This window comes from Podarcis pityusensis (assembly GCF_964106645.2).
Source record: "Podarcis pityusensis genome assembly, chromosome: 2".
In the NCBI taxonomy this organism is placed as follows: domain Eukaryota; kingdom Metazoa; phylum Chordata; class Lepidosauria; order Squamata; family Lacertidae; genus Podarcis; species Podarcis pityusensis.
In genome coordinates this window covers 75238828-75263911 of record NC_138029.1, presented here as the reverse complement: position 1 = coordinate 75263911, position 25084 = coordinate 75238828, and the positions used below count along the sequence as shown (strand labels likewise).

General features: G+C 43.8%; 1 protein-coding gene across 5 annotated transcripts in view; it reads left to right on the top strand.

Moving 5' to 3' along the window:
- DNAH1 (dynein axonemal heavy chain 1) overlaps nucleotides 1-25015 on the top strand; it is a 123157-nt gene extending 98142 nt beyond the window's left edge. For 4 of the 5 annotated variants that reach the window (XM_080995344.1, XM_080995346.1, XM_080995345.1 and 1 more), the window contains 24 exons: nucleotides 4234-4425; nucleotides 6110-6277; nucleotides 6430-6621; nucleotides 7086-7217; nucleotides 10250-10375; nucleotides 10891-11010; nucleotides 11663-11812; nucleotides 12409-12569; nucleotides 12863-13088; nucleotides 13187-13382; nucleotides 14363-14514; nucleotides 15586-15782; nucleotides 16261-16405; nucleotides 16649-16807; nucleotides 17618-17749; nucleotides 18327-18497; nucleotides 18795-18974; nucleotides 20612-20788; nucleotides 21218-21388; nucleotides 22113-22243; nucleotides 22798-22942; nucleotides 23285-23491; nucleotides 23876-24110; nucleotides 24701-25015. In XM_080995344.1, coding sequence (XP_080851470.1) covers nucleotides 4234-4425; nucleotides 6110-6277; nucleotides 6430-6621; nucleotides 7086-7217; nucleotides 10250-10375; nucleotides 10891-11010; nucleotides 11663-11812; nucleotides 12409-12569; nucleotides 12863-13088; nucleotides 13187-13382; nucleotides 14363-14514; nucleotides 15586-15782; nucleotides 16261-16405; nucleotides 16649-16807; nucleotides 17618-17749; nucleotides 18327-18497; nucleotides 18795-18974; nucleotides 20612-20788; nucleotides 21218-21388; nucleotides 22113-22243; nucleotides 22798-22942; nucleotides 23285-23491; nucleotides 23876-24110; nucleotides 24701-24822 — 3987 coding nt within the window. In that variant the 3' untranslated portion in view covers nucleotides 24823-25015. Of the gene's footprint in view, nucleotides 1-4233; nucleotides 4426-6109; nucleotides 6278-6429; nucleotides 6622-7085; nucleotides 7218-10249; nucleotides 10376-10890; nucleotides 11011-11662; nucleotides 11813-12408; nucleotides 12570-12862; nucleotides 13089-13186; nucleotides 13383-14362; nucleotides 14515-15585; nucleotides 15783-16260; nucleotides 16406-16648; nucleotides 16808-17617; nucleotides 17750-18326; nucleotides 18498-18794; nucleotides 18975-20611; nucleotides 20789-21217; nucleotides 21389-22112; nucleotides 22244-22797; nucleotides 22943-23284; nucleotides 23492-23875; nucleotides 24111-24700 lie in introns of those variants that run through there. The other variant, XM_080995347.1, reaches the window with a different exon arrangement.
- Nucleotides 25016-25084: the final 69 nt, after the last annotated feature.

Genomic DNA, 25084 nt, shown 5'->3' with positions numbered 1-25084 from the left:
GGGGGGGCACTCAATTCTACAGAGGAACTTGGGACTTTAAGGAGTCTCCAGTCAGTCTGATTCAAGCATGTGAAAACCTTACCCAAATCACCCCTATTTGCCTCATTAATTTGGGAAGTACACAGAGCTGATGCACACCCCTAGTATCGGTTATCTGAATTCCACACCTTGAGAATTTTAGTGTTAACTTTCTCCATGCATTTGGGTGTTAAAATAGCTTTTATATTGAAAGCATGCAGATAATAATTGGTTAAATCTTACAATATAAAGGAGGATCAAGCAGGATTGCTCATGGTCAGGGAAAAGTTTCAGGGCCCTACATAAATACTTGTTCTGCCCTTTGGATACTATCCCCCAGCTTCTTCACACACAGACCACAACCACCCTGGAGCAATCCTGTGAGCCAAGTGATTCACTTTGCATTTTTATTTGCATCAACATCATTGCAGGATGTTGGACTAAATGACCCTCGGGGTCCTTTCCAACTCAGCAATTCTGTGATCAAAACCCCACTGGTGCAGTAGCAAAACAACAATGCATGTGGTCTTTTTTTAGCCACTCTTTGTAACTTACCTCTGGAACCCTGGGAGCAAACTGTAGCCTGGAGTTCTCTTATACCTATTTCTGCAGAAACCAGCAGGGGGAACTTTTCACAACACAAAGATCAAGTATTAGTGGCTGCTAATTGTCCTGATTGCAAACTGCTGTGTTAAAGCTATATGGGAAGCCAATTGACAAATTGGTACGATTAGTTTCTATCCAGTATTGTACTCCTATATCCGGCAGCTGCCTTTTGTATTGATCATCACTGCCATCCTGTCTGTACAATTTCTGCTCACGGGTGGCAATGCAATGAAAGCTCATCAGCTCTAGTATGCTCAGTACTTTCCCAGCCTGTAGCCCTACTGATACATAATAGGGGAGCTCATCCCATTGCATTCCAAAAAGACATTCTTGAGATTCTTCTCTTGCATGCATACCTACCTAGCCATCTGATGGCAAACACTGGGACACTTCAGCCATTATTTGCATCCGGTGGTTTTATCCATAATTGAATGCACACTTACCCAAAAGGAAATTTAGTGGAGCTTCCAAGTACACATACATACATACATACATACATTGACACAGAGGTCATATGACAATAATCTAAACCGGGGAAAGTTCAAGCTCAAATGTTCTTTTCTCATTCAGTGTGGTTCTAACATTGAGTGACACCTTGCAAACATGAAACCATTTTCAAAGATATGACAACAGGGACAGCTTTCATATAATGCCAAGCACAATATTGTTCACTCATATAGTTTGAGTGACTAAGGCTCACTGTCCTAACCTCAATTACCTGGGAGTAAGCCCCATGGAATTCAACAGGGCTTACTTCTGAGTAGACATGGTTAAGACTGTGCCATAAATTAGGCAATACTAAGTGATCTAGACCAGATGTGAGAAACCATTGGCCATGCTTGCTGGGGCTGATGGGAGCTGTAGTTCAGCATCATCTGAACAGCCAAAGGTTCCTCATACTTGAGTTCAACAAAGAAGGTCAGGGCCCTGCATCCTTAATGGATATGCAGAAGAGAGCATTTGAAAGGGTTACCTGCTGAAAAAGAAGACTGGGCCCCTTTAATAGTTAAGTAGAAGGAGGACTTTCAGCTGGTGTTGCTTATATTATATGCTGCAGCTGTTAACATCCCTCTTTTCCATAGCTATTAAAGGTTTGGGAGCTTTTTCTTTTTCAACTGGCCTCCCTAGCATTTGGACACTTACTGCTCTTCATGTCCTGAAATTCTCTTTTCTACACTATGAAAGGTTTATGAACCCAGTCTTCTTTTTTCCTCATGCCACTAGGCATGGGTAAAGGTAAAGGTAAAGGGACCCCTGACAGTTAAGTCCAGTTGCAGACGGCACTGGGGTTGCAGCGTTCATCTCGCTTTACAGGCCGAGGGAGCTGGCGTTTGTCCACAGACAGCTTCTGGGTCATGTGGCCAGCACGACTAAGCCGCTTCTGGCGAACCAGAGCAGCGCACGGAAACGCCGTTTACCTTCCTGACGGAGCGGTACCTATTTTAACTACTTTCACTTTGACATGCTTTCGAACTGCTAGGTTAGCAGGAGCAGGGACCGAGCAACGGGAGCTCACCCCGTCATGGGGATTCGAACCGCCGACCTTATGATCAGCAAGCCCTAGGCTCAGTGGTTTAGACCACAGCGCCACCCACATCCCACAGTGCCACCCGCTGTGTAAATAATGTGTAAATCAAACCTAAGTAAGTGGTGGTTCAAACCTGAAGAAGCAGCCATATTCAGTGCAGCTATCATCTCTCCTCCCAAGAAATAAGAACCACACCTTCAAAACTACTGCATTTAAACATGCCACTGGGTAGTATTCAGCAAGCCTATCCTGTCTGCTTGTGCAGTGGAACTTGTCCCCTTCTCTCCCCCCCCCCTTGCACACACTCCATGCCCCTTCCAATTCTGCTTTATGGGGTTGGGAAACCCCTAGAATAGATTTAAGGGGTGCATGGCAGGGAGGAGAAAAAATTCAATTGCACAAGCAGAAATCCTTAAGTTGACAGAATGTTCTCTCAGTGTTACTTTGGATTCTATCCTTTCCACTAGTCTCAAAAAAAATATCTCTTGTCCAATTTTTAATCTACCTGCAATTTGCAGACTACTGGGGTATGCTGTGTATTCCCAGTATCTCAGTTTTCTCTCCTGCAAATTTTCTCACCTCTTCAACTGTACCTACCAAAATCACTGACCACCTCCTCCCTACCAAATTCAAAGGTCTCTATTTAAGTCCTCATTCCCCTTGACCTCTATTCTCCCTTTCAAATTGATTACTCTCTCTTGCTTGGCTCCCCTTTTGCCCTAAGTTTCCATGATTCTGCCCTCCATGAATTCTTTTCCTACATGCCTAATTGCTCTTTCAGCATTTTCATACAAGAAATCTCTTCTCCTGCTTTCCTTCTGTGTTATCTGCTCATTTTGATCTGATAGAAGAAAGGACATTGTGGCAGTGGTTGAGCGCCCTGGGATGGTTAGTACAAGTGCGGTGATGATCTCGTTCCTTAGGTCTTTGTAGAGAGTACAAGACAGGAGGACGTGTGCCGCTGTTTCGGTGTTTCCTTCTGTGTTGTGGTTCCTATTCTTCCCTTTCTGCTGTTCTTCCTCTGCACACATTGTAGAGTGGCTTTAAGTACCACCTATACACTGCTAATGCCCAGTTCTGCCTCGCTAGCCTAGAATTTCCCTCTTTCATCTGATATCACATGTACAAGTCTTCACTGGTTATTTCTTTTTGGTAGTTCCATTGTTGTCTCAAACTCATTACATCCAAGACCAAACTTCTCATTGTTTGTCCCAACCCCCTCACACTATTAGTATTCATTGATAACACCACCATCTACCCTGTTGAAAAGGTACAACGCCCTCTCCCTCATTCCCTTGGTCCTTTTCTTTCTGACATCTTGGCAAAAGCTGATTCAGGCCCTGGTCGTCTTGCATCTTAATCACTGCAATCTTTTCTCAGCATCGTTGCCTCATTTTTGTTCCCCTCACCTCAGTCCAGCACTTGGTTGTCAAAAAGCATTCAACTCTCTTATAATGCTGGCCATATGATACACTTCCTTAAGTTCCTAGACTTCTTACCTATTCAGTTATCCGCATGGTCCCTTATCCCTCTTCATTCATATATCCTGATGCATTCCTGCCTGTAATCTTCACTTGTCCCTCTCTGCCACCCTCTGCTGCCCAAAGGTCTTTTGCTCTTTGCAGCCTCCCAGAATATCCCCATGATGCCATCCTATCTTCAAACCCCTCCTACCTTTCCATGAAGCCTTTAGCAGAACCCCGCTAGTCCTCATGCCCCCCATTATAACTAAGCTTAAATACATGTCGCTGAAGTAATATCATATTCTTGCCCCTTTTACCCCTTCCTTTGTTGTCTTCCTTGTGTCAGTTTGTAGACAGTAAGCCCCTTGGGGGCAGGGACCTGTCCTTTCTTTCTTTGTAAACTGCTGTGTGCATGGATAGCATTATATAAACAATGTCAATGATCAGAGAAAGGGTGCTCAGCTTTATGAATGGTGGTGCTCTTTTAAAGACCATATTCTAATCTTGATTTATTTCATGCCTCAGTACTGAAGTCCAGGATAGTTAGGAATGCCCTCCAGCAGATGTGGCATTATACTGAATTACAGATCCACTTCTTTCCCCCGTGTTTCCAACTAGGTGCGAGCGATGCAGCGTCCTCCACTTGGAGTGAAGATGGTGATTGAAGCTGTCTGCATTATGAAGGGCATCAAGCCCAAGAAAGTGGCAGGAGAGAAACTAGGTTCCAAATTAGATGACTATTGGGAACCTGGCAAAGTCCTTCTTCAGGACCCAGGGAAATTTCTTGAAAGCTTGTTTAAATATGATAAGGTAAGTACCATAGTAGTCAGTCAGTCATTCAGTCATTCTCTCTCTTCCATGCTGACCAGAATAAAACTGTCTTGGCTTCTCCTGTTCCTACAGAGGGAGTTGTTATTAAAAGCTCAGGAGCGAGGGCTAGTAAAAAAGAAAAGGGCAAGCCTAAGTACTAGTGTAGCTGGCATAATTGTGAGACTTAAGCTTGCCATCTAGTCAATCAAATGCTTTTCTCTCATAGCTTTTTGGTTTGTGCTAGTAAAGCTCAATTTAATTAGTTAATGGGCATATATTTCAGAGAAATAATACATCCAATATGCTACATCTCTGAGTAGGGATTTCTGTATGCCCCTTTTTCCTCCCCTCACCACCTCACCTAATCTGATGTATTTGGCAGGGAGGGAGGAGGCATCTACCATTTCCCCACTTTATTTTCTTTTGGCTCAAACCTGGATATGAGCTCCAGGGTCTCACGGTGTGCGTTTCAGAGAAGCAGCCATCCTTGCAAATCCTCAGATTCTTCTCTGGAGTAGATTAAAATCCAAGGGTGACAAGAACTCTTGGTTTAATATCCTCCCACCCATGCCACAAATCCCAAAAACACAGCCAGGAGAAGTTCAGCAAGGGCTTTTCCTGGTAAGGAAGCATTTGGTGACAGTGAAATCTTTCAAAGCAGTCGTCTCCATTGATGCCCATCAGGGCTGCTTTGAAAAGATGCACCTGAAAAATGATTTTATGTAGGGGCAAGGTGGAAATGCCACTACTCACAGGGGACCCTGTTGCTCCAGTAGTCTCCTGCCCCTAAGATTAATTTTCACAGGTATAACCCCTGTTGGAGACCAACCACCCCACATTTCTTAGGAGGTGCAGCCCCTTTATAGTACCTTATTCCATTAAATGTAGCAATTAAACAACAATTCAGTTAAACAGAGGGGTTGAAAGAAGCCACACCCAGTGAAACTGCTGGTGGGAATAAACACCTTATATCTGCAGAGAATCCTTCAGGCTAAAGGGTTTTACAAGGTGAAGCCTGCTTGCCCCAGATGCTTCCCTTAGCTAGGGGAGAGTTCTCTTAGCCACACAAAGCTATCATTTGACAGCCAGGGATCTGGGAGGTGTGCAAGCAATCCCTGGCTGTGAAATGGGGAAAGCGGGTCAAGTTCATCTACTTCCCAATTTTGGGAGGAAATGGCTCGATTTATTCCCAGGTTAAGGTTGCGTAAAACATGGACCATGCATCTATCTGTAGTCACAAGCTGGCTATGAAGCAAATATCAGTGTTGATGTTCCCAATTAAGGGATGTGATGCGAGGAATACTCAGCTGTCCTTTTGACTTTGATTAGTCACTGGACACTCCTTGGCCTACTCACCTTTTGATTCTTGGCCTGAACCAGCAGATGAAAATAAATGGTTTCCTTTCCTTCACTTTTCGGGGAGGTAATGATAGCTTGTATTGCCCACAAACCAAACACATTGCCTTGCAGTAATAAAAGCCATCTTGAAGGAATGAACAAGCAATGCATAAGCTTGGCTTGAAGCTAGAAACAAAGAAGGGAGTGCACAATTGGGAGTTTATGCTTTTCCTGCCACACTGATGAATTTTTGCCATGGGGTTTGGTTCTGCCTCACAGCTGACTCCCCTGATGTCTCAGACCTTGATGCTCCCAGCACTCATAATCTCTTCTTTAACCCTTTCAGGATAACATTGCAGATTCAGTAATTAAGTTGATCCAGCCATATATCGACAGTGAAGAATTTCAGCCAGCAGCCATAGCCAAAGTGTCCAAAGCCTGCACATCTATCTGCCAGTGGGTCAGGGCCATGCATAAGTATCACTTCGTGGCAAAAGCTGTGGAGCCAAAACGAGTAAGAACTACAGCAGGGCTTCTTCAAAGTTATTGCATGTACACCTAAAACGGAATGGAGCCTCTGACCGCCCCCATTGCTGCTAACCACAATTATTTTCCTTGGAATTATGGCAGAACTTGACAATCACAAAAATTTCTCTCTCTCCACAGCAAGCCTTGAGGGAGGCTGAAGAAGACCTCCAGGCCACACAGAAGATTCTGGATGAGGCCAAGGAGCGTCTTCGAGAGGTGGAAGATGGCATTGCCAACCTGCAGGCCAAATACCAAGGTACTCTGGCCACAAAAGAGGAACTCGAGATGAAGTGTGATCAGTGTGAGCAGAGACTGGGTCGGGCTGACAAGGTAAGGGCCACGGCCACAACTGTGGAGTCTCCTCCCCCATTCCCTTCACCAGGCCTCACCTACCACTTGTTGGGGCAAGATGGAAGACAGGAGCAGAGGCTGAAGGAAAGAACTGGGGGCGAAGAAACAGCTTTCTTTTGTTTCACATCAGCAGAGCTGTTAAAGAGACAGACACAATCTCCAAGTTGCAATCCAGAAACTTCGGGGGGGGGGGGGGGATACTAGTAAAACCACCAATTTCTTCTGACAGTTATGTCTGCCCGAGTAAGTTTACCAAATCCTCGTCGATAGTAATTTTGTGGCCTTAATCACAGCAGGGAGCCAAATCTGCTTTTTCATTTCCCATATATCAGTAGTTGGGCTTAGGGGGCTGTCCCAGTCACTGTTTTCCTGCGGCATTTTCTGCTGGGGTTTGGTGGAGCTTCTTTGAGAAAGAAACTAATGACAGTCTTTCTTCTCTCCAGTTGATTAATGGCCTGGCTGATGAAAGGATACGCTGGCAGGAAACAGTCCAGAACCTGGATTATATGATTAACAATATTGCAGGGGATGTGTTGGCTTCAGCTGGCTTTATAGCATACATGGGCCCTTTTACAGTGAGTAGGAAAAATATTTTATTTTCCAGAATACCTGAGCATTGTCTTGATTTAGTTCTGGTTCAGAATAAGTTCCCCAAGAGAAAATATGTTTCTGGGTCAAATTCTTGCTGCATCCCATATTGTAGCTAAACCATAGTGGCATAGTGCTGAATTGTCAAACATCCAAGTGTTGAAACTGGGATAGTTGCAGTCAAAATCTAACAGTGCATATTCTTGTTAATTAGTAAGTCTGGGGGCCAATGGCCACAGAGCTATTAATTACTAAATGGGCAGTCTTAGACCATAGGAATGTAACTGGTGAGGAGAGAGCTCTGTGTGATGTCATTTCCCCTGTTTCCAGTGGCAGGAAGAAATGAGACATATGTTGCTCTCTCTCTCTCTCTGTCCTTTTGCACCATGCTTTTGATGGAGATAGTTGTCTGTCTGTGTTCTCCCCATGTGCAGACATAGTTGAATCTTATAATTTAACTATGAATTTTGTAACTAGAAGTATTTTTACCTGCATTGTTTTTGCTGGTGTTTGTTGAAAATGAGTGCAAGACTTTAAGTAAGCACTATTTTTAACTTACTTTACAGTTTTTGTTTTGATTATTTTTCCAAGTGTGGTAACTAAAAAGGGGGAAGCGAGCTTGCTTCAAAACTGGATTTAAATAGGTTTTGCAGACTTTGCTTAGCTTCTGTTTTTTTCTGCCAAGGGATTGTTGTTGTTTAGTCGTTTAGTCGTGTCCGACACTTCGTGACTCCATGGACCAGAGCACGCCAGGCACGCCTGTCTTCCACTGCCTCCCGCAGTTTGGTCAGATTCATGTTTGTAGCTTCGAGAATACCATCCAACCATCTCATCCTCTGTCGTCCCCTTCTCCTTGTGCCCCCAATCTTTCCCAACATCAGAGTCTTTTCCAGGGAGTCTTCTCTTCTCATGAGGTCGCCAAAGTATTGGAGCCTCAGCTTCACGATCTGTCCTTCCAGTGAGTGCTCAGGGCTAATTTCCTTAAGAATGGATGCGTTTGATTTTCTTGCAGTCCATGGGACTCTCAAGAGTCTCCTCCAGCACCATAATTCAAAAGCATCAATTCTTCGGCGATCAGCCTTCTTTATGGTCCAGCTCTCACTTCCATACATCACTACCGGGAAAACCATGGCTTTAACTATACGGACCTTTGTTGGCAAGGTGATGTCTCTACTTTTTAAGATGTTGTCTAGGTTTGCTATCGCCTTTCTCCCAAGGAGCAGGCGTCTTTTAATTTCGTGACTGCTGTCACCATCTGCAGTGATCATGGAGCCCAAGAAAGTAAAATCTCTCACTGCCTCCATTTCTTCCCCTTCTATTTGCCAGGAGGTGATGGGACCAGTGGCCATGATCTTCGTTTTTTTGATGTTGAGCTTCAGACCATATTTTGCGCTCTCCTCTTTCACCCTCATTAAAAGGTTCTTTAATTCCTCCTCACTTTCTGCCATCAAGGTTGTGTCATCTGCATATCTGAGGTTGTTGATGTTTCTTCCGGCAATCTTAATTCCGGCTAGGGATTCATCCAGCCCAGCCTTTCGCATGATGAATTCTGCATATAAGTTAAATAAGCAGGGAGACAATATACAGCCTTGCCGTACTCCTTTCCCAATTTTGAACCAGTCAGTTGTTCCATATCCAGTTCTAACTGTAGCTTCTTGTCCCACATAGAGATTTCTCAGGAGACAGATGAGGTGATCAGGCACTCCCATTTCTTTAAGAACTTGCCATAGTTTGCTGTGGTCGACACAGTCAAAGGCTTTTGCATAGTCAATGAAGCAGAAGTAGATGTCTTTCTGGAACTCTCTAGCTTTCTCCATAATCCAGCGCATGTTTGCAATTTGGTCTCTGGTTCCTCTGCCCCTTCGAAATCCAGCTTGCACTTCTGGGAGTTCTCGGTCCACATACTGCTTAAGCCTGCCTTGTAGAATTTTAAGCATAACTTTGCTAGCGTGTGAAATGAGTGCAATTGTGCGGTAGTTGGAGCATTCTTTGGCACTTCCCTTCTTTGGGATTGGGATGTAGACTGATCTTCTCCAATCCTCTGGCCACTGCTGAGTTTTCCAAATTTGCTGGCATATTGAGTGTAGCACCTTAACAGCATCATCGTTTAAAATTTTAAATAGTTCAGCTGGAATATCATCACTTCCACTGGCCTTGTTATTAGCAGTGCTTTCTAAGGCCCATTTGACTTCACTCTCCAGGATGTCTGGCTCAAGGTCAGCAACCACACTAGGACGGGGCTGGAACAGTTTAGTTTAGAAAAAACATACAAGTAAGGAGCAGGACATGATAGAAGTATAGAAAATTATCCAGGGTGTAGATGAAAGTGGATAGAGAGAATTCTTTCTCCTTCCCTCTTAATACTTGAACCCAGTCATCCAATGAAGCTGTATGTTGGACAATTTAGGAAAAACCAAAGGAAGTCCTCTTTCACCACCTTGTGATGCAGTAAAGGCCACCAACTTGGGTGGTTTTGAAAGAGAGGTTGATAAATCCATGAAGGAGAAAGCAGTCAGTGGCTACTAGTCACGATGGCTGTGTACAGAAGTGGTTTGCACAGTGGGCTGCGCCGCAGAACCGCCCTCCTGACGCCAGCATTGCTGCCACTTAACAGGACAGTGCAGGGGCAGGATAGCAGCAGGGCTGGAGCTTCACAGGCTCCCCAGCAGGAGCACCAGAGTAGCCCCAACCTCACCATTGCCTTGTCCCATCACCACACTGTAAACAGCAGCAACACCAGCGTTGGGAGGATGGCTCTTCAGCATCACCCCACTGCACCAACCAGTGATGAACTGCTAAATACCAGTTGCCTGGGAGCACAAGTGGGGGGAGTGCTGTTGTGCTCATGTCCCGTGAGATTCCTATAGGTATGTTGTTGGCTACTGTGTGAACAAAATGCTAGACAATCCATTGGAACAGCTAAGAATGTGGGCCCCAATTCTCTTTTTCAGCATGTTGGCCTAATTTAGCTAACTGTAATACTGATTTAATATCAGTGATGCATAGTTTTCCTTTGCAGGGTCAATACCGCAATTCACTTTATGATGAATGGATAAGTAAGCTTGAGACGTATAATGTTCCACACACAAAAGAACCAAACCTGATAGGCACACTTGGAGACCCAGTGAAAATCCGATCGTGGCAGGTAATTTTAACAGTATACACTGACTGAATTGTTTTGAAATGTGTTCCCATGCTTTGAATAACTTTAACTTGTGGGGCTGAATCCTAGCTAGAAGAAGAAGAAGAAGAATTTATTATTTATACCCCCGCCCATCTAGCTGAGTTTCCCCAGCCACTCTGGGCGGCTCCCAATCAAGCGTTAAAAACAATACAACGTTAAATATTAAAAACTTCCCTGAACAGCTATGTGGACATGGCTTTGGTTTCCCGGGCCCTAATTCCATTGTAGACAAAACTCAAGAAGAAGTGAATCACAGAATAACTATACAATGGGTTGCACTGCACACCTCACCTTGTCCTCTTCTCCGCTAGCAGAAGTTTAAATTATGGAAAATTTGCTTGATTGACATATTTTGCACAGGTTACATAAATTTATTTTCCTTGCTGCAGAACATATGTTATTGCCAGTGCAGTTTTGTTTAGGGGCAGAGTATGCAGAATTTGTGTTTACTGTTAAAATGATGTGTTCTTATTCAGATTGCAGGTCTACCCAATGATACCTTGTCTGTGGAGAATGGAATGATAACTCAGTTCTCTCAGCGCTGGACTCTCTTCATAGACCCCCAGGGACAAGCCAACAAATGGATAAAAAACTTGGTAAGGGCTTCTGCTTCTGCAAAGTCATTAATCCAGTTCAGTGGTACCAGGGGATTTGATACCCCATCCTATCTCTGAGATTGAAGCTCTGTTCCTATAAAGGCATGTTGTTTACACCTCACTGTTAAAATTCCCAGTTTGCAAACTATAAACGCAAATGTAAAAAAAAATACACACCCTTGTTATCTGAATCTTCTGATTATCTTATTATTACTATTTTTTAAAAAAATTCTGCTCTTTCCATCATGAAATGAAGGAAATATGGTATAATTTTAAAGCAGAAAACCAAACTTCATGGGTTTGAAGGTTCAGCTGCCAGTTCTGAGTATTGATTTTCAATGTGAAAAGCCGTGATCAAAAAGCAAAAGCAGAACGAGGCATTGAACTGTTATCATGAAGAAATATGAGCAGTGAAAGTGGTTATCACACAAGTGTTCCTTTGGGTTGCTTTCACGCATTGGAGAGCTGAGTCGCAGGTCTGGGTGTTTGCTGTGTTCAATTTATTAACAAAGTGGATGCTTATACTCAAGATTTCTCCACCCCCACCCCATGTTTCTTTTACTCAATTTTCCATTTGTTGTTCCACATTCACACAAGCAGGCCCCCACTTATCACCTGTACTGAGTTTGTCTGCACCTTCTCTGTTTTTCAGGAGAGAGAGAGTGGGTTAGATACATCTAAGCTCAGTGATCGGGACTTCCTGCGCAGCTTGGAGAATGCCATTCGTTTTGGAAAGCCGTTCCTACTGGAGAACGTTGGTGAAGAACTGGATCCAGCCCTTGAACCTGTCCTGCTAAAACAGGTGCCTCTGATTTTTCAGTGCCTGTTTGATAAAGTATTAGCAGGCACTGGCAACTTTTCTGCTGTCAGCACTGAGTGAAGGGGCTACCCTAATGTCGGAATGCCTTTCATCTTTAAGAACTGGCATCTTCTGTGTGAATTGGGGTTACAAAGGTGCAGATTTGTAGTTGAGAAGCTTTGGGCAGTAGGAGAAGGCTTACTTCTTCCCCTGACAGCTGGTGTTGCCTCTATTAGCTGCTGTTCCCCTGTTACCATCCATAAAATGAAGGAAAGAGAAATGCTTGTTAATATGTGTTGATATGCTGGACCAACTGGGACTAGGAAGCACCTTCAATGCCGAGACAGACAAATCTGTCTTCTGGTTGTGGACTGATACTAGCCCAGAAATTCTGCAAAAATCCATTCTGCACTCACCATTACCATCTACTTTTGCCTATCCCAAGCCACACTATCCGTACACTCTCAACAACATGAATTTGTTGGACGGAGTTGGCTATGAATGTTGTGGTATTATCTGTTACAGAATTGTGTCTCTTCTGTTTGCATAGATGTTTGTTGTTGCTGCTGCTTCTTTTTACTTGTTTCCCTGATATACAGACCTATAAGCAGCAAGGTAGCACAGTGTTGAAGCTGGGAGACACAATCATTCCATACCATGAGGACTTCAAGATGTACATCACCACCAACCTACCTAATCCCCACTACACACCAGAGCTGTCCACCAAGCTTACACTGATTAACTTCACCCTATCCCCCAGGTAACACCAGCTCTACTTTTCATTGCTGATGCCAGCAAGTGTTCTGATACTCTCCTTGGGCTTAAAAGTCCTCCACTTTAATCATGTCAGCTGCTTTTCCCCACCTGTAGTTCTGAGTTAGAGGTTGCATCCCATCAATCTTGATAGGCGGAACTGTGAATTTGAGCCCTGCTGGGCATGCAGTTTGCGGCTGGGGAAAGTCTGAAACCAAGCTCTAATAGAACATGAAGATTCCATATGACCCTTTGTTGTTCAAATTGTAATATGTGTGGTTACTTTCTTTCTTTTTACAGTGGCTTAGAGGATCAGCTGCTAGGCCAAGTGGTAGCTGAAGAGCGGCCTGACTTGGAAGAGGCCAAGAACCAGTTGATCGTCAGTAATGCCAAGATGCGACAGGAGCTGAAGGAGATAGAAGATCAGATCCTGTACCGCTTGAGCTCTTCTGAGGGGAACCCTGTTGATGATCTGGAGCTTATCAAAGTGTTGGAGGCATCCAAGCTAAAAGCAGGGGAGATTCAGGTTGGTGACTGATCTGCACTTCCACTGCAGCCTGTCAGCTGTTTGCTTTGACTTAATATGGAATGGTAAATTTTGTCTCGGTCTTGAATCTCCTGCAGGCCAAAGTGAAGGTAGCTGAACAGACAGAGAAGGATATTGACATCACCCGGCTGGAGTACGTGCCTGTGGCTGTCCGCACCCAGATCCTCTTCTTCTGTGTCTCAGACTTGGCCAATGTCGATCCCATGTACCAGTATTCATTGGAATGGTTCCTCAACATATTTCTGACAGGAATTGCTAACGCTGAGAGAGCAGGTACCTCTGATAATGTGCTGTGTGTGAAGAGAATCCCATCCCAAGCCCCTCAGTGTCTCACTTAGAACTATAGAATTGTAGTTTTTCCCTCTACATAGGGGCCATACTCTGATCAACGCTAAAGGGACAATTTCATAGTTCGAATGTTCAGAGTTTCTAAAGTATTATGTTTGCATAGTAAAGTTGTTAGCCATAGGATAGTAACCTCAGCTAAGTAAAAATGTAATGCATTGGTGATCCCAAATGCTATATCCCGTTATGTTTGTTACAAGCCATCCCAAAATTAATAGGTGGTCTTGCGGTTCTTCTGGAAGATGTTCAGACTTTTGAAGGACTGGAGATTTGTTCATCCTTGCACTTCAATATCCAGTAGAGCTCAGTGCTGGAATAAAATTGGCACACAAACCTTTTAAGAGTACACCTGCTCATTATGGATCATAATCAGCCCCTACTAGTTTATTGCTAGAGTTGCAGAATCTCAATGAACTTCAGCTTGATCCCAGATTATTTCTGTATGGGGTTCAGGAAAAAAAGCCACTTTACTGAATCTATAGATGGTCATCATTTCAGGTGATGCTGGTGGCAACATTCAGCCATTTATGCTGCAGAACTAGTATGTAATCCAGAGATGCGGGTGTTCCTGATGCCGTCTGCCCTTCCCTCACCATATCTAAATTGTTCTACTGTCAAGCTCTGTATGAGAGAATTCTTTTAAAGCACTAGCTTTTAACTTGGTATCCTTATCAGTGCAAAGCACTTGGCTTTTAAATGGCCTTCAGCCATCCTAGCAGTTTTTATTTCTTCAGGCAGTGTTCAGTATGCCAGCACCAGACAGGAGGCATGAGAAGTTTTTCTGGCTCACTAGTGCAGGCCTAAGTCCTCTTGAATAACGAACACAGTTCTAAAGCGTATGGCAATATTGTGGGTCATTTCCTCTTACTCACTGTCTGCATTGTTATTTTGTGATTTCTTATTTTCAGACACCCTAAAGAAGCGAATAGCAAATATCAATAAGTACCTCACCTTCAGCCTCTACAGCAATGTGTGTCGGAGCCTCTTTGAGAAGCATAAGCTCATGTTTGCGTTTCTGGTCTGCATCCGGATCATGATGAATGAAGGCAAAATAGACATGGTCAGTGAAACTACATCCTCAGACCCTTTTAAGCAAGTATCTGTACGATCATGAACTGCTATGAGACTGTTTTTCAAAGCATGTAACTACGCACTGCACAGCAACCATGTCCTAAAGCATAGCCCATTGATTTAATGCAACATCACCTATTAAAATTGGTTGAAGGTACTACCCTGTGTTTCACTGGTGGCACACAATGTTCAGATATAGGCATCTGGGAAACCTGATTATGCCAGGTGTGTGTGTGTGTGTGTGTGTGTGTGTGTGTGAGAGAGAGAGAGAGAGAGAGAGAGAGAGATGCATGTATGACAACCACCTGCTAACTTGATCCTAACTCTTTCTGTGAATGGAACAGAATTCAGGGAATGAGGCATTCCCACCTTCCCTTTCCCTCTGCAGCTCCATGAACTCCCTGAAAATCTGTTATAGGGGTGAGGTGACTGGGTGACCCTTGGGGAGGGATATGGGAGGCTGTTTCAGACGAAAGGAGAAATGACAAGCACCCACTTCCCTTTACTTGAGCAGAAGTGCATCTGTTTGCTGCAGAAAACATCCATGTAATGTTGGTGTTCCCCATAGCAGTTGCAACTTGTAGAGCTACTGCTACAGTGTGCTTCCAGATGTATATTCCTGGGGCAAATCCATACCATACACTAAAGCACATACAACACACATTTAAAGCTTTACCTCCCCCCCCCCCAAAAAAAAAGAATACTGGGAACTGTAGAACTACAAATCCCAGCATCCTTAACAAACTAAAGTAGTGTCACTGAACGTTACGTTTCTGGGAAGGGGGAGCAGTATTACATACCTTTGTTCTTAAACCTGTGACCAGTGCAGAACTGTCCTCACAAACATACCTTATGGAAGTGATGGTTGCCCCGACAATTTATCATGCTGACTGGTCCCTCGTCAAGAGTCTGTAAACATTTTGACAAGCCTGCCATCTGTGGGCCAGAGAGGTGAACACCTCCTTGCATTGGCACTTCTGGCCATGGTTCATGGAAGGAAAATTCACAAGCAGAGAGTCTAATTCTCCCTATCTATTATTTGTGATTTTTTTACATTCAGGATGAATGGCGATACCTAATTTCAGGTGGTGCAGTTAAGACCATGCGGGATAATCCAGCTCCTGCATGGTTATACGAAAGAGCATGGAATGATATCTTGGCCTTGACCAACCTACACAATTTTTCCAGCTTTGCAGATGATTTTGTGGCAAATCTGAATGGTTTCCGAGCAATTTTTGACAGCGCAGAACCTCACAGGTGACATTTCCCCTTCAGTTTCCAGTAGGGTTGTAGGTCCTGCACTGTTTTTTGTTTGGCTCTGCCCTCCCTTCCCCATCCCTCACCCCCACTGCTTGCCAGTGGTAATTCTGCTCAGAAAATGGCTAGAGATTTGTTACTGACCTTGCCAGCCCCTTAAAAACATCAGAAGAGCCCTGCTGGCTCAGGCCAAAGGCCCTGTTCTCACAGTGGCCAACCAGATGCTATGGAAACTCCTGAGCAGGACCGGAGTGTAACAGCTTCTGCTCACCTATGATTCCTAGAATCTGGTATATGGAGGCATATTGCCTCCAGCAGTGGAGCTAGAGCACAGCCATCAAGTGATCTGTCACAAAGATTGATCCCATTATAGTTACCACACGAAATCCACTCTGAGAAGCCTGTTGTCTTGCCCTATGCCTGTTACATTTTCAGTGTGAAATGTGAAAACCTGACACAGCCCTTTCCTCTCTTGCAGGGAGCATCTGCCTGGCCTGTGGGACGCCAAGTTAGATGCCTTCCAGAAGTTGCTGGTCCTCCGTTGCCTGCGAGGGGACAAAGTCACCAATGCAATGCAGGACTTTGTGGCTGCCAACTTGGGGCAGACCTTCATTGAGCCTCAGGTAGCTACCAGCAGTTGAGCGTGGGTGGTAGGAGGGGTGAGCAGATGGATGTTTGGCAAAACCATCACCTCATACTGTCTCATCCTGCCACCTTCTTTCTCAAGTCTAGCCATGGCCTTATTCCCAACACTAGATAGCAAAGCATAAGACGGGAAACGCTGTGCACTGACTCTGAGCAAATATCTTCTCCATTGTCCACTACCAGTGCTTAATAGAAAAATTCCGCCTTTATTCCCATTTCAGACTGCAAACCTCTCTGTGGTGTTTAAGGAATCTGCCGCTACTACACCTCTTATCTTCGTCCTCTCTCCTGGCACAGACCCAGCTGCTGATCTCTATAAATTTGCTGAAGAAATGAAGTTTTCTAAGAAACTATCTGCAATTTCTCTTGGACAGGGACAAGTAAGTTCCCAGTGCTATAGTGCTGCACATCCCTTAAAACATGGCTGATCCTCATTAATTGCTCTGTAGCTCTTTTCCGAAGGACTTTGTGAAGTAGATTCCTGCCATTACTATCTTTGAGTGGATAACGAAGTATAAGAGCAGTGGATGTGTTCAAGTCCACCACTGAGTTTTCATGTCTGAGTGCAAGGTTTCACCCGGGGGGGGGGGCGGGAGGGGCTGAATTCAGCTCTTCCAGCACCCACTACAAAATATTGCAAACCTGTTTCACACACTTTCCTGCTTTCAGGAATTCTGGGTAATGACACGTGGACTCTGATCCACAAAAGCTGGTGACATAATAAATTTGTTAGTGTCGTGAAACTCTTAATCATGTTTGCTGTCCTGCAGTATTCCTTCTTGCATCTTGTATGGGTGTCTCCTGCAGGTAGACATGGACTTTGAGAGCCTACAACGCTCTAAGTGACCTTCACGCCCTTAAGTCAGGGGTGGGGAACTGGATCCAGCTGGCAGCCCAAATCCTTACATCCCCCACCTCACCTGTCAATCACTTGGTGCCACATTGTCAGGTGACCTTTTTCGTGTAGCACTGCACACAAAAGGCCCAATGGGCATCAGGGTTTCAGTGCACAGTGTTATGCAAGCCCTGACAATTAGTCGATTGGTGGTGCCTACCAACTGTCCATCCACCTGGCTTTCTTAGTTTTTTCAGCTTTCTTTGTTTTTCTGCCTTCCCTAATTCCCTGCTGACATAGTACAGCCACCCTGACTGACCTGTGGCTAACTGTGTCGTTCTGTGTTGCTTCTTAGGGTCCCCGGGCAGAAGCCATGATGCGCAGTGCTATGGAGCGTGGGAAGTGGGTCTTCTTCCAGAATTGCCACCTGGCTCCAAGCTGGATGCCTTCTTTGGAACGACTCATTGAAGGCATCAACCCTGACAAGGTGACACACAGATGGACTTCAGCTTTTGCTTCCCTGTGCATTTTCAGCAGATGCCATTAAGTTTCTCCCTGGATCCTTATGTAAATGTTTATAGGTATCTGTAGAAAAATTGTTAAAGTGATGGGACAGCAGTAGTTAGGCACGATCTTTCTAGAGTTTTCTACTTTCTTTGCAGAGCGTGCTTATGCTGCCAACAAGAAGCTGGGCAAAAAAGGTGGAGGAGGTAGGGATTAGTTGCAGAATCTTGAGGCTCCATATGGGAGCAAGATGAAATAGAATCTCCAGTGAGCATTTTTTGGCTTCTCTAAAGGAACTCGCAGCAAGTGGCACTTTCTCTCGATGTTCTCCTTACACATTCTTATTGCAGGATGTCTTTGAAAGCTCACAGGAGTAAGCAGGATATCTTAGGAGAAACGTTGACTGTTCCCTCCTATGAGAAATATATTTGCTGGTCTCTTTGTGATGGAGGAACACTTCTCTAATGGGAGTGAGAAAAGACTCTTCCGTAGAAAGGTGTTTCTAAAAAGTAGAACGGAACTCTTTCAGATTATACACGGCTCATATTTCAATTGCCTAGGTGCACCGGGACTTCAGACTTTGGCTCACCAGTTTGCCTAGTAACAAGTTTCCAGTGTCCATCCTCCAGAACGGATCTAAGATGACCATTGAGCCACCACGGGGAGTAAAGGCTAATCTGCTGAAATCTTACTTAAGCCTGAACAATGACTTCCTGAACTCCTGTACCAAGGTAAGAGGTCCCATTTTCCAAGTTCTCAGACAGCACTTCCTCATTCCTAGCTTTCTCCCGCCAAGGGATTGGTTACCATAAGCTTCTGAATCAGTCCCTGTTCCTCTCCACTGCTACTGTGCCTCTTTGCACAAAGGGTACCACATTACAGTGGTGTGCAGGCAGATTTGGGAGGGGGGCATGCCTTTCTTGCTCATTAGAAGCAACTGTTAATGGAAATGTTGTAGCAGCAGCTTATCCTGTGACACTTAGGACCCTTTTCTCAATACATGTCCTCATTGTTTCTGCATCTTGCAGCTTACGGAGTTCAAATCCTTGCTCCTCTCGCTTTGCCTCTTCCATGGGAATGCACTGGAAAGGAGGAAGTTTGGGCCACTGGGGTTCAACATTCCTTATGAGTTCACAGACGGAGATCTGCGCATCTGCATCAGCCAGCTGAAGATGTTTCTGGATGAATATGAAAACATCCCTTACAAGGTAGGAGGAGAGTGGTGCATGCCAAGGGTGAAATCAGGGGTGTGAGAAAATGTCTGTGAAGGAATAAAATCCTCCAAGGAAGACGGATTATGTAGGTGACCTAATACTTGGGGAGTGGGTCAGATAGTGCTTCTAGCCTCATGGGAAATACTGCTAAACAGCCTGAAGTTCCACGTTTGGCGGAACATATTCACCATTTCTCCTCAGTTCTCTGGAGAAGCAGTAGAATAATGCTGCAACACAGCAGCTGCAGCAAAATATACTTAAGGCCCCTCTTGCCACATGCTCTGATGCGACAGGATTATCTGTCTCCAAGGAGTGGGCCTGAATATTGTGTACAGTTTAAATTACTCAAAATATTTAAACTGGGTTCATTTGGACTAGTCCAAATAATCTGCCTTTGCACAGCCTTCATCACTAGTCAGTGTTTGTCAACAACAACAACAATAATAATAATATTAAACCGTGCCCATCTAGCCATGCCTTCCCAGCCACTGTCAAACCTTCCGCACCCTCTTATCCATTGCTACCACGCTTGTTAACTGTAAATCCATTTCTTGCATTCAGCATGGTATACCCTTATTTCCCTGTCTAATATTAACAACAACAACAACGATGATGATGTCTTATTTGTATGTCACCCATCTGACTGGGTTGCTCCAGCCACTCTGGGCGGCTTCCAACAAATTAAAACATCAGACACTATGTGTTTGGAGTAGTTGAGGGAAGCCAATCCAAGCTTGTGCTTGTTTTAATGCTGTAGCTGAGCATTAGAGAAAAAAGTTCTTGACGTGTGTAAGTAGATGGTGGAGACTTGGATCCCTGTGCATGACAGAAGGCACTTGCATTCATGCACAGCCAGGTGATCTCTTGCATGGGTGCTCTTTCCCTGGAGAGTGTTTCCTTTTTTTTTTTAATTTTTATTCATTTTCCAAACAAGTTTTATACAATCAACGAATTGTTTTACACTCATGCTTCAATTTTTTACTTCCCTCAGTTTCTCTGTCAATCTTTCGAAAAATTTCTATTTATTGACGCATTTCTAAACATGATATTGCCTTTCCCCACTCCTTTTCCTCTTACTCTCTTTTTTGCAGTATTTCTTACTATTTCACAGAGTCTCTTCAAAACCAACAAGCGTTGTCTGTACATCACATATATTTTTCAGATATTCTGTAAATTTCCCCCAGTCCTCAATAAACTTTTGGTCTTTCTGGTATCGAATCTTCCCAGTCAATTTGTCCAATTCTGCATATTCGGTCAATTTCCTTCTCCATTCTTCCACTGTTGGAATTTCTTCCTGTTTCCATCTTTGGGCCAGAAGTATCCTTGCGGCAGTCACTGCATATTGAAACAGTTTACAGTCTCTCTTATTGATTTCGTTTCCTACCATTCCTAATAGAAAAGCTTCTGTTTTTTTAACGAACGTATGTTTCAACATCTTTTTCAATTCATTGTATATCATTTCCCAGAAGTCTTTCACCTTTTTACACTCCCACCTCCCTGGAGAGTGTTTCAGTTCTTCAAGGTGGCTTCTGGCATGGAAAAAGAGGGCTGGCAAAGTGCCCCAAATTGTTCTCCTCTTGTACCCAAGCCCCAGCCTCCTTTGCCATTTCTATGTCCTTGTCCTTTTGTAGGTTTTGAAGTACACAGCAGGTGAGATTAACTATGGAGGCCGGGTGACGGATGACTGGGACAGGCGCTGCATCATGAATATTTTGGAAGATTTCTACAACCCAGATGTTCTCAATCCAGAGTTTTCTTACTCAGAATCTGGTGTCTACAAACAGATTAGTACCGCTTATGACCTTAATGTAAGTTGCGTAAACTAGTAGGCAAACACACTGCACTATAGAAAGAATTAAACCTATACTAGTCTGAGTGTGTTGTTCTGCATGTGCCTGGTTGATTCAAAAGTGAACCACTTTTCTAGGAGTCTGTATCAGATTTGGGAAGATCTCTCACAGATGAGTCTGTTCCTGAAACAAAATGCACGATGCTGTCGCAGGGGTTGTAACAGTTCTTCCAAAATACAAATTTTGGTTGAAACCCTGAGTGACAGGTTAACCAGGCAAACACATAATATTTCATAAGCACAACTTGGTAGGTGAACAATCTTATTAGAATGTGTTCTTTTACAACTGAGAAACGGTTCCGTTTCTCCCTTTCTTTCAGTCGTTTACTTTTGGTCTTTCTTAAATAAATTCCTCCTCATTGTTCTGCATGTTGATTTCCCCCCATAGGGATACATCCAGTACATCAAGAGCCTTCCCCTCAACGACATGCCTGAGATATTTGGATTGCATGACAATGCTAACATCACCTTTGCTCAGAATGAGACTTTTGCACTACTTGGGGCCATTATTCAACTTCAGCCAAAGACATCAACGGCAGGAGGGCGGAGCAGGGAAGAGGTCTGTAAACCTGCTGCCCTAATGGAATATGAACCTAGTGCATACCCCCGCCCAGAAATATTTTTTAACAGAAAGAGCTGCCTGTATACCAAGAGGCAGAACAGAAATGGCTCAGAATGCCACAATGGGCACAGTTCAGCTTCCTGAGAATCTTCCCTTTCATTTTAAAACAAAAACATTTCTTGTCCTTATGGCTGAGAAGATCACCTGAAAAGTGTTTGGGCAATGTCTCCTGAAATCTCAGAAAGGAAGCAGAATAAGAGTTCTAGGAGGCAATGACAGTTCTTGGCCATGACTAAAAATCATGCAGAATGTTATGCAAAATAAAGAATATTCAGCAGCACTTAATGTGCACAATTTCTACAGATCACAGAATTCAGCACTTTTTTGTTCAGAATTTGAATTGCGAAGGGTCAGAATATTTTTTAAAAAATGGATAGCATTGTCCTCATTACAGAGCTACTTTGCTATGTGAAGATCTCTACCTGTCTTACAGTAGACATCTCAAGGGAGCAAAGGCACCCACCTTAAAGGTCAGGTGACCTTACAGCCTGACTGCAGTATAAATTGCATATGTAATGTGAGAGCAGAAACAAATTGCAGAGTAGAAACAATTTCATTTTCATCTTAGACACAAGTCTTCTCTCACCCAGTTTAAATAAGCTACTCTGAAGTTCTCCACCCACAAACTGTTCCTTCTACGTCTTTTCCATCCATTTTCTAGATTGTGGAGGAGACCTCAAAAGATATATTGGAGAAAGTGCCTCAGCCCATTGACTTGCAGAGAGTAATGTTGAGATATCCTGTACTGTATGAGGAGTCCATGAACACTGTTTTGGCGCAGGAAGTGATCAGGTACAAGTCTTACTTTAACCCAGCTCTTTGCAGGACTCCTCTGCAGGTGCCTCTCAGAGTTTACAGTTTAGTAAACTGAAACTAGTAGAGCAGCAACTGCTAGCGAGAACAAGTGGGTACAATAGATCTGCAGGCAGGTAAATGAGGCAGGAGCTGCCTTTCTCCACCTATTTGGGCATTTGAGGACAAACCCCATTTACATTACCCTCACAGCACATAAATTTGTGTTTCAGCTTACGGTTATGAAAACTGAACTATTTATAACTTTTCTGACATTGAAATGTGGAAAGAAACAAATACCCCCCTCCCCTGCCCACAATTCTTATTTCAGACATATTAATACCTAGTTACACTGCAAATGAATTTAAACAGCCTTTACAGAGCTGCATATGATATAATGTTGAGAATTTTGTTGAAAACCAGCATATAAATTAAACATGATATCCCCAAGTTTGCACAGTCATATATGCTCACAGAAGTTATTAAAATCACAGCATTGGATTAGTTTGCTTTTTTTTTTTTTAAACAAGAATACCTGCCTTGATTTTGCACAGATACAATCGTCTGCTGGCAGTCATTGCAGCGAGTTTAAAAGATCTGCTGAAAGCTCTCAAAGGCCTAGTGGTGATGTCATCCCAGCTGGAACTGATGTCCATCAGTTTATACAACAATATTGTCCCGGAGATGTGGAACAGTAAGGTACTTCTGAGTGCTATGCACAGTTTTTGGTAGTTGCAGCAGTGCAGCAGGTTGTTTTGCAAACTGGGAGAAACACCTCTGTTCTACTTAGCTGCTATGACTGGTCAGTTTTTCATAAGGAACGCCAAGCCAGACTGAAACTTCACAGATGTACAGATGAAGCCAAACCTTAAAAAACACTTTTTCTTGCTTACATTGTAGAAATTTAGCACCACAGATTACTGGCTGACCAAGCAGAGTTAATTTTAATTTGCATTTGAAATGTTTGCCTCACAGCAATTCAAAGGACTGGGACTTGCAGAAGCTTAACAGTCCCTTCTTCCAACGCCATTCTTCCCACAGGCCTATCCCTCCTTGAAGCCCTTGGCCTCCTGGGTGAACGACCTGCTGCTGCGCATTGACTTCTTGCAGAGGTGGATTGAAAAAGGGATCCCACCTGTGTTCTGGATAAGCGGCTTCTTCTTCCCACAGGCTTTTCTAACAGGGACACTGCAGAACTTTGCCAGAAAGTCTATCATATCCATAGACACCATCTCTTTTGACTTCAAGGTCAGTGGATCATGTTGTATCAAAAGCTCAGCAAGTGATGTTTTTTTACCTTTTACCTACTGAAAACCCAAGTGTCAGCTTTGCAAGTGAAAGGTACCTGTGGTTCCTAGTCCCCCATAACATTTAAACCACTACAGCAGTGGTTCCCAATTACCACAGAACACCCCTACTTTTTAAAATTTGGTAGATTATGTTATGTGAATGGTGCTACAGGTATCCCCAACTAGACACAACCCTTCTGCTCATATACAGACAAACTCCTTTGATACAATCCCACAGGCAGGCTTCTTTTTCTGTTGTTTCAAACTGGCTCATTTCTTTTACCTTATTGATTGATTGATTGATTGATTGGTGAAAACTTGCTTTCCCACCCTCTCAATTTAGGTGATGAGTCAGCCTGTGCAGGCACTAACTCAGCGTCCTACTGAAGGATGTTACATCCATGGCTTGTTTCTGGAAGGGGCTCGCTGGGACCCCATGTTCTTTCAGCTTGCAGAGTCACGGCCAAAGGAGCTGTACACAGAAATGGCAGTCCTGTGGCTAGTTCCTGTGCCTAACCGCAAGCCTCCAACCAAAGGCATCTATCTGTGTCCCATCTACAAGACATTAACACGTGCAGGTAAGCCTTTCAGGGGAAGGTTGGGTGAAGGATGCCAAAACTTGGAAAGGAACAGTATTAGAAATTCTTCTCATGAATCTAGCCTTTCTCAACTTTAGGTCTGCAGATGGTGTAGGACTACAACTCCCATCATCCCTAGCTTACTAGTGGTCAGGGATGATGGGAGTTGTAGTTCAACAACGTATTAAGAAAGGCTACAGTAATCAATAGGGGAGACAGGTGCTTTCGCATGCTGAAAATCATATGTCCCTTTGCATCTTTGACTACTTTTAGCAAGCTTCCCCCATCTCTCAAACAATCTGGGGATTATAAACAATCCCTTGTTACATGGTGTTTGCATAAACCTTTGCTAGGGAAGGGGAAGCAGAACAAACAAGGAAGAAAGTGCTCTGCCCTCCAGCCATGATAATTTTTTCAGCTACTTTTCCGTCTCCAGAGATTTCTTTTGCAGAAATCATGCCAGTTTGAAAGACAAAAAAACTCCTGTAGCAAATGTCATTTCAGCCGTAGGATCATCAGCCTGTAAGTGGTACAAAGATATTATCTTCTTCAATATACTACAGTCTAACACTGTTCATTTTCTTTGCTAGGGACACTGTCCACAACGGGCCATTCTACTAACTATGTGATTGCTGTAGAGATTCCAAGCAGTAAGCCTCAGAGGCACTGGATTAAACGGGGTGTTGCCTTGATCTGTGCCTTAGATTTCTAAACACTGAAGGAATAGACTTGAGCAGCTTCCTGAAGCTTAGAGGAGAATGAAGTTATGCAGGTGCTCTATGCAACTAGACTTGTTTGATGAAGCATCCTCTGCAGAAACACAGCTGATCATAAGATTGTGATAATGCTATCATTTCATTAATTTAATCCTATAACATTAATAAAATATCAACTTTCGCAGACAACTGTGGCACTCCTAACTGGGATTTCCCTCATCCTGTAGACAAAGAGGACACAAGGGTGCAGTTGCTAAG